This window comes from Wasmannia auropunctata, unplaced genomic scaffold (assembly GCF_000956235.1).
Source record: "Wasmannia auropunctata unplaced genomic scaffold, wasmannia.A_1.0 LD335974.1, whole genome shotgun sequence".
In the NCBI taxonomy this organism is placed as follows: Eukaryota; Metazoa; Arthropoda; class Insecta; order Hymenoptera; family Formicidae; genus Wasmannia; species Wasmannia auropunctata.
Window position 1 is genome coordinate 383,486 of NW_012026916.1, and position 9,044 is coordinate 392,529.

The 9,044-nt window shown below is 34.5% G+C and overlaps 1 protein-coding gene across 3 annotated transcripts in view; it reads right to left on the reverse strand.

Moving 5' to 3' along the window:
• LOC105454837 (ral GTPase-activating protein subunit alpha-1) overlaps positions 1 to 9,044 on the reverse strand; it is a 22,957-nt gene that overhangs the window by 10,419 nt on the left and 3,494 nt on the right. For 2 of the 3 annotated variants that reach the window (XM_011697744.1, XM_011697742.1), the window contains 12 exons: positions 8,566 to 8,843; positions 8,177 to 8,474; positions 7,387 to 7,754; positions 6,703 to 6,925; positions 6,410 to 6,617; positions 6,057 to 6,188; positions 5,380 to 5,622; positions 4,660 to 4,850; positions 2,090 to 2,188; positions 1,743 to 2,027; positions 833 to 958; positions 583 to 750 (listed from right to left, as the gene is read on the reverse strand). In XM_011697744.1, coding sequence (XP_011696046.1) covers positions 583 to 750; positions 833 to 958; positions 1,743 to 2,027; positions 2,090 to 2,188; positions 4,660 to 4,850; positions 5,380 to 5,622; positions 6,057 to 6,188; positions 6,410 to 6,617; positions 6,703 to 6,925; positions 7,387 to 7,754; positions 8,177 to 8,474; positions 8,566 to 8,843 — 2,619 coding nt within the window. The remainder of the gene's footprint in view (positions 1 to 582; positions 751 to 832; positions 959 to 1,742; positions 2,028 to 2,089; positions 2,189 to 4,659; positions 4,851 to 5,379; positions 5,623 to 6,056; positions 6,189 to 6,409; positions 6,618 to 6,702; positions 6,926 to 7,386; positions 7,755 to 8,176; positions 8,475 to 8,565; positions 8,844 to 9,044) is intronic. The other variant, XM_011697743.1, reaches the window with a different exon arrangement.

Consider the following 9,044-nt stretch of genomic DNA (forward strand, 5'->3'; position numbering starts at 1 on the left):
TTATCTATAAAGTATATATTACGTATATTAAATATAAATTAGAAACCTACAAAAAAAAAGTGTCGCAACCTTTTAGTGAGCGAGTGTACAATATATCATAGTTACGTCTCCATACAAAATTTTTCGAACGTAACGAAAGATTTTGTATGGAGATGTAACTACATATGTGAAAATTAAATTGTTTCACGCACCAAGCTCTGCGTTATTAGACTTTTAATGCCTGATTTATTATTTCCGGATTATCGTTTTTTAGATTGAACAGTCTTTATATAGTATGTCAATTTTTAAATAAATTAACTTTCAATATTAGGGGCCTTCGATACGGGGCCACGTTTACTTTCTAAAGGGATAAAATTAAATTTAAAAGTAAAATTCCAAAAATTTCCCTGAGTAGCAGTAAAATTCCCTGAGAATTCATTATTTTCAAGGGTAAAAATTCCCTGAGAATTCCAGATTTTCCCGATTTTTTCCGGTAATACCCACTCTGATATGTAGCCCCGTTCTAATGATCTCATATAATTGTCTTTCAAAGACATCTAATGAAGATTTACAATTTAAATACATAGGAAAATGTCAACTTACTCTAAGTGCAAGAAGAAGAACTGTGACAGCTTCCGGAATTCTCGGATGTTGTGTTTTGTAAGAGAGTTCTTTATACACAAACATTGCAATACTCGACAGCGCTAGACATCTCGCGATACCAGTGGGTTCTCGTCGACAGCTCCGTAGAAGTATTGTTACAATGTGCTCCTGAAAAAAAAACGTTCGAATTCAAAATAAGGGTCAATTTGGGACAATTGTATTATTAATTTATGTGCAATAGTAATATTACTTTTGCTTCTGGACACGTCATAGTCACAATGTCAGGCCCGTTCGGTTGTAACATGGGTAGCTTGGTCATTGCAACAGGTAAGGATAACAATGAGCCAATAATAGAAACAGCTTCAGTCCTTGGTGCCTGAGGACAAAATAATATATATGCTGTATTTATGCATTAAGGAGAGATCTTGGTTTACAAAACTAAAAAAAAAACAGTGATTTTTAAGAATTTTTTTTAACTAAAATAAAATTGAATAATTTCAAAAGTTTAACAATGTTTTACTGTATATTTGAGCAGTAAAAAAATTTTTTTTTATTAATAAACAATGTTTTTTTAATAAATAATAGAATGTCTTGATAACTTCGCACCGCTGGAGTTGTGTACAATTTAAGAGATATAATTTTCGTTTGAAATGAAAATTTTTTCTTAATTTCTATAAAATTATTTTTTATATAAACTAACAACATTACAAAAAAAATTAAACAATTTTTTTTGCAAAAAAAGGATTCAAATTTTTTCATGAAAATTTTAACTTTTTTTAAAATTGTCATAACTTATCCAATTTTTTAAATTTCTAAAGTTTTGTTAGTTTATATAAAAGATAATTTTATAAAAATTAAGAAAAAAAATTTGGTTTTGTTTCAGACAAAAATTACATCTCCCTAGATTGTACACAATTAAATAACTCCAGCGGCGCAACGTTATCAAGACGTTCTATTATTTAATAAAAAAAATTATTTATTAATAAGTTTTTTTCACTGCTCAAATATCCAAATAAAACACTGTTAAACTTTTGAAATTATTTACTTTCATTTTAGTTGAAAAAAAAATCTTAAATTCACCATTTTTTTAGGCTTGTAAAGCAGAATCTCTCCTTAAGATAAATATTACATTAATTAATTTACAGAGAAAAATTAAATACCTCGACGTCTTGGCTGCTAAGTATTACATTAGCAGCGTGTATATAGTCTAAGATCAGAAGACTCGATCCAGGTAGATTTAGACTAAACAATCTGGGTCCTGTATATTTAACAAGTACATGCAGCACTTTGCTGTCATTACTAGCAATTCCATTGTGAACGGCGCGATAGAAGAGTGTGAGATGCTGTTTTGGTAGACCGATATCCAGAGGTTGTACCGTTAAGAGACATATAAGACGATACGCGGCTAATTTGCCAATTTCGTATTGATTGTGAAGCTGGATCGCCTGCAAAGAATATGTGGGTAAGCATGGAAAGATGTACAACTTTTGCATTATATATTGTATACCTTGAAACACCAAGGTGCGATGACTGTTAGAGGTGGAATTAGCTCTGGTGCTGGAGGTGTTACTTGATTATCTCCGGATACTCCTTGATTTAAACGTATCTGTATAAATCGAACAGAATGGCGTAAGAGTCAAGTAGCTACACACGTAAACACACAAACATACGTCTTATTTTTTTATTTGTGTAATTTTAAAAATAATATAAACAAAAATTATACTTAATCGATTAAAAACAAATATAGAGAAAGACGAGCAAGCTGATTGTCACGTGTTTATATAAACTTTCTGATAATCTAATAATATACGTAACAAACATTTTCTCTTCAGTGAACAATCATAAATTATAATAATTTAATGGTTGGAAATTACGGTGGAAATTACAGAACAATCACAGTGTTTAAAAACTGATAACTGGCGTCTTCATATTTCTAAAGTTGTTAGGATAACAAGAAATATTGAAATATTTGCTATACTACGTTTGAATTTGTTATTCAGGAACATGTCCATTATTACGTTAATAATTAAAATATGAGTCTTTTCAACTGTAATTCAATATATAAAAAAATAAGAAATTTTTAATAATTAAATTAATCAATGTTAAAGCCTTTCGTAAAAACCAGAGTTTTCTGGTCTGTATGTCTCGCAAAATGGTTATCGTCGGACAATATCGCTATCGTAATACAGCAAATATTTTAATATTTCTTGTTATCCTGACAACTTTAAAAATCATGTGAAGACGCCGGTTACCATTTTTAAACACTGTGATTGTTCTGTGTGGTTCTGACATCGTCTTTTAGCCAATTCTACTCCTTATTTCGTTATCGTCTTTTATTAAACAAATATTATATTCAATCGGTTAAAAACAAATATAAAGAAAGATGAGCTAGCTAATTTATGTAAATTTTCTAATTTCCACCGTAATTTTCAACCTTTAAATTATTATAATTTATGATTGTTGTTCACTGAAGAGGATGTAATCAAAGGAAATGTTTGTTATATGTATGCTATTGGATTATTAGAAAATTTATATAAAACACATGACAACCAGCTCACTCATCTTTCTTTATATTTTTCACCGATTGAATATAATATTTGTTTAATAAGAAACGATAACGGAATAAGGAATAGAATTGGCTAAAGGACGATGTCAGAATGAAGAAACAGAGATATGTGAGAGAGAGAAAGTGTGTTACTGACAATGAGATTTGTAACAAATTCAGCATAGGAAAATAAATCTCAGAAAAGAGATACGTACCTCTTTGTATGCTAAGAAGGTTCTCCAAAACATCGCTGTTTTACGATTTATGCATATGCATGCGTGCGATATTGATATAGTATAGCGTGTAGATGTGATTATGTTTATTTATTACCATATCAATATCACAACAAATTTTCTAAACAAGTAATTTTTTACATTAAAATTTCTAACTGTTTTCTAACAGCACAGTATTGTTCTTTCATGTAATCTCTAGTCAAAACCAAGATTGCTTTATACGTACGAAGTGTAAAGCTTTTATACAAAGCAAATATTGTTACGAGTCGACGCCGATAACAAAATTGTAATTTTTTTTCGTTTTTAGCACAAAGTCGACTGGTTTGGACTATATTATCATTTATATTATATTTTAATTGTGGAAAAAGATTTTAAAATCTGTAAAAACAGTTAAAAAAATACTTGTTTGAAAAATAATCGCAGGCAATAGATAAAACAAAATGACTTTAGAATTCCCTTAACTGTTTATCCTAAAGTTATCTGTTTTATCTATCGAATGTGATTATTTGTGTGTTACACATACTAGACATCACACACATACGAGCGCTTTGCACGAGCTATTTGACTTATTTCTTAATTTTTACTGTACAACGCTTAAATGCACAAAGCGACACGATTTCCTTAAGAGATTTATATCTTCCTATCCTGAATTACTCTCACAAATCTCAGTAATATTTTTCCCATCTCCCATCTCTGTTTCTCCATCCTTTCCAACATTGTCCTTTAGCCAATTCTACTCCTTTCGCTGTCGTCTCTTTTAGCGATATTGTCACACAGATAATCATTTTGTGAAACGTGCAAATCAGAAAATTCAAATGCGTTTTACAGTAACATATTCATTTACAATTTTAACGTTGACCAATTTAATTTAATTTGTTCTTATTAGAAATTCTCATTTTCTTACATATTGAATTATAATTAGAAGAATTTCCATTTATACTTTTCAATTATTAACGTATCAAAGCAACGGCCATGTTCTTGCGTGACAGATTTAGACGCAATATGGTAATTGTACCAAATTCATTTTATCTTGACAACTTTAAAATTCTTTGTGAAGACACCGGTGGCCGTTTTTAAATACTATGATTATGTTAATTTCCATTGTTATGACTGTTTAACGCTAAACGCCCTAACGGCCTAATCGAAACGTTTGTTATGTATGTATATTATTAGATTATTAGACGAAGTTCATATTAGCACGTGACAAAACTCAACTCGGCTCGCTTCTCCTTATATTTGTTTGTAATTTCGAAGTTAATAATTCTTAACCTTAATTAACGTTTGCGTGATCATTTTTACCTTGATTAACGTTTGCGTGAGTTGCACAAGATAATCCATGACCTGGCCGTGTAAAACAGGATCTTGAATATTATTAACATCTCCTAATGCGGACAGCATACGTCGCCATAAAACGACAGCCACATCTGGCAACCATCCACGAACTCCTCCACCTGCCATTACCGATCTTCTCTCGGATGCGTCATTTGTATCTGCAGAACAAAAACAATTGCTGAAATACATGCTCTATATCAGATATATGACGGTCCAAGTTTAAAACGAAATACATATTATTGAAACAAACGTAATTCATTTGCATTATTTATGGATTACGAAATTGCCAGTTAAGCCTTATATGCATATCTCGCGATGTTGTGCAACAAGAAAAATTGTTACAAGCTTAATATAAGATTAATGATATAAAATATATAAAATAATAGATATATAAAATTCCAAAAGCGGAAAACCATCTGAAAAGCATAGGTTTAATCGAAGAAATATTTTGATTTAAATATTATTCAAATTCTTCTCTGTTGCATTAAATGCTCGAGCGATCGTCAAAGCGTTATTGTTAACAAAAGAACATTATTCGACTAGTATGAGACGGTTGTAAAGTGGTTGTTAATGCAGAACAGATATAACAATTTTTCCCGGGGGATCGAAAATATTCACACACCGTGATTAGACAAACTTTCGCAGTACGCAACGTATAGATATTACACAATGACAGGCCATACATACCGATACTGCTACCGTCAATATTCTCAATCTGTATGGGGCTATCTTTGTTGCTGTCAACGCCGCTGCTGGGTGTCGGCGACGGGCAGCGTGGTGACGGTGGTTCGCTATCGACTATAACAATGCTATCCAAAGATTTGGCACGTCTGCTGGACAGCATCTTCCGACCGGCCGCTGCGGACGACGAAGCCGACGAGCCGCTCGACAGTAACCGCGCCATATCTTGTTCTATCGATAGGGGGAGTACTGCGCGCGTGGAAATTGTTTACACTTAAGTCAAGAAGTAGGACAAACAACACGGAGATGTAGGTATTCAATGACAAGTCGCTTAGTTAAAATCGATTCTTGAAATGAACATGACATGCCAATTAAAAATTAGAATAAGCGACGAATGGGTGGCTGCGTTATAAATATGAAGAAATCTACGGGTGGGAGTGGATATTACTGTGTGTCCGTACGACACGGGGAGAAGTTATTTTTAACTTTTAGTGTGTCGACGCCAAAGCAAAAAAAAAAGAGAGAGAGAAGGAAGACACAGTTATAAATAAATTGCGCACACAGCAACACAAAGGCACTACCAAAAAGATTTCGCTCCACAGTTCGGAGAAGTAAAAACCGAAAAAATCAAAAATAAAAAGAACCATGTGTGGCCGAGAATAAAAGGAGTCCGTTACACTTACCGGGAATACCGCTGTGTATCGTATGCGTTCGCTGCCTATGCAACTTCGTACGAGCCTTGACGTTGTTTATAGTGTTGTCGCTCGCACTGCGCGGTAACGGCCGCACCTTCCTCATATCGCGCAGCGGGTGATCTGATCAAAGTCGACAAGGTTTTTTTTGATTCAGTTTTGAAATCAGTTGTTTCGCGACAAAAGAAAGTCTATAACAATCTATGGGTGCTTTCCATTTGGTGACACAAGTCGACACAAACGTCATTCTATCTCTCTTAGCATTTAGTGAGTAACAAAGACAAAACGATACTTGTGTCGACTTGCGAAAGCCTAAATAGAAACCCTATACAAGCTTTACGTACCTACGACGCTTTCTTTCGGCGCGGTATTGTTCTCCTGATCGACGCTACCCTTCCGAGGCGGCTGTACGCTTCCAGTCGACGCCGCGCGGCTCCCAACTCCACGGCGCTTTTTTGACTTTTGTTCGCTGAGCCTGTCCAATGGTAGGTCGTTCAAATCCAAGTTGTACACGTGTCTCGCCAGTACCCTCGTTAGCGTGTCCAGAGTTTTCTAAAACAGTCACATAAATATAAAAGAAAACGTTACTTCATGTACATGAGTCAGAGCACGCGAGATATTCGTCGCACACACTCACCGCCCACTCGCGAATTAATTCTTCCCATTGCGTTAACGATGTCAACACTTCTAGAAACTGGTCCCATAATTGGGTAGAAATAACCACGTTTAAGTTAGCCTTAATCCACGTAACAATTAGAGTCTGGAATATGGCAGGCGCGAGTTTCCCACCGATACTTTCCTGATGTTTGCGGCGAGAGGATTTCTCGCTTAGTACGAGCGATGTGATTTGCAGTAATACTCTAAGGATTCAAGAAATTTAAATTAGCCAGGTTATAAAATAATTATCGCTCGTATGTATAATAACAATGAAGTAAAAGAAGAGTTAGGCCAATAAATGAGCAACTTTTTGGTTGTTTATACGTACGACGATATGATACGCACACGTAGTGTTTAGACATTATATTATTAAATGACGATTTATGTTAGTCAAGTCCGTAGAACTGCGACAAACATAAGAATACATCTGCGCCTTAATGTCAATTTTAATTGTAATGTAAATTTGCATGATGGCTAAGTAAGCCGAAACGTTCCATCAATTTTTTATATATTAAAATATTTTTTATATTAATTTGAAGAAACCAAAAAGTTGCTCGTTTATTGGCCTAGCTCTTCTTTTACTTTATTGTTTAAATTAGCCGTTGCAAAGGAATGTAAATTAATTGTAAAAAAAGACGACAGCAAACCGCAAATAAATATATACCTAAGTAACTGTTCCCAAGTTGCCGGTTCCAGTCTGGAGTGCATAACAACGTATCGATACACATTTAGGACTCTCTTACAACTGTCCGTTTGTTCCTCGAGTAACGTCAGAGACGCATTCGGGCCCGAATTCTCCAAGAAAAATACGTTCGATGCTTGCGTGATAAAAATTTGCAGGACATTTTGCAGGCCTGCCCTAATGAACAAATTTTCCCGGTGTATAGCGCCAAGATAAGAGTCGTTTCTCAATCTCGTCTGCCGATAACTGTCAGACGGGCTCTTCTCCATCTCACTTTCCCTTCTTTGATACTCCTCTAAATCCCGATCTTTATGGCCATCCAGTGGTTCCAGCATAAACGGAGGGATTTCCTACAAGATAATATATATAAAGTGCATAATAACAAAATTTACATAAACGTATACATCAGAGAGTCCCGAAATTCGCGAATCAAAATATCGTAGAAAGTCTTCGAAAAATTAAGTAAAAAAGTCGTTTGTACATTTTTATTTTAAGCAATAGTTTTTGAGATACAAGGGTTTAAATTTAGCCAATTATAGATTAGTACTCGCGTGAAGTGCGCGACCACTAACACTATCGACGCGTTCACGGACATGTTTCCGTTTAATCGTAATTTATAATTGGCTAAGTTTAAACTCTTATATCTTAAAAAAACTTGAATTAAAAATTTACAAATAACTTTTTTACTAAGTTTTTCGAAGACTTTCTTGCTATATTTTGATTCGCAAATTTCGGGACACCCTGTGTATATAATCTAGTATTTGAAACTCACATTCATTTGAATCCAATCTTTGTAAACGGCAATAGCCTTTCTTATGGCTCCCGCATGATGGAAATCCAGGAGAAATGCCTGCCTGTACAATTCGTGTACAAAGTTTACATTATCCCTATTTCCGTACAAAACCTCTCTGACTAACACGGCCGAAACGGCACTGTCCTCCTGATTTTGACTATCCTGCTGGGACATGGCTGACTCGGGCGACAGTAAATTCGAATCCGCCGAATTTTGAGTGTACACCGACACACGGCGTAATTCTGATTCGGCGTTTTCCTCGTTTGGTGTTGTGCTAAATCAATGTACGATAATGTGTCATAATTGAAATTACTGTTTGCAGAGGCGAATATGTTGTAAGTGAAATTGATTGTAAATATATAAATTACCTCTGCGAAAGATGTGCGAAAGGTCCATCTTTTCGAGCGACGTGCGTGAAGCTTGCGATCCATTTGATTAAAGCGACTTTACAAAGTACATAGTTATTCTGATTTTGATTCGTCGGTTTGCGCATCGTCGGTAATTCCAAATTAGGTTTGTAGAGGGAAAAGTTGTCGTTGAATTCCGAACAGATGTGACGAAGATACGCTACCTTAAAACGTTCTAATAAAAATTGGAAGGTTTTATGCTGGCGTGTAGATTTATCTCGCCATTCCACTTTCACCACCTGGATAGCATAAACGAATGATTGTAAATCATTTTTATCGCACGCTTTTTTAAGATTAGATATCTATGAATACGCCCATAGAGAAGTATGAATTTATATTAGGGTTGATGATTTGCTTCGAAGGTTTTGATATTCGAGCTTCGAAACTTCGAAGATTCAAAGATCGGCATTAAAACTGTCTCTTATACACATCTCTGAGCG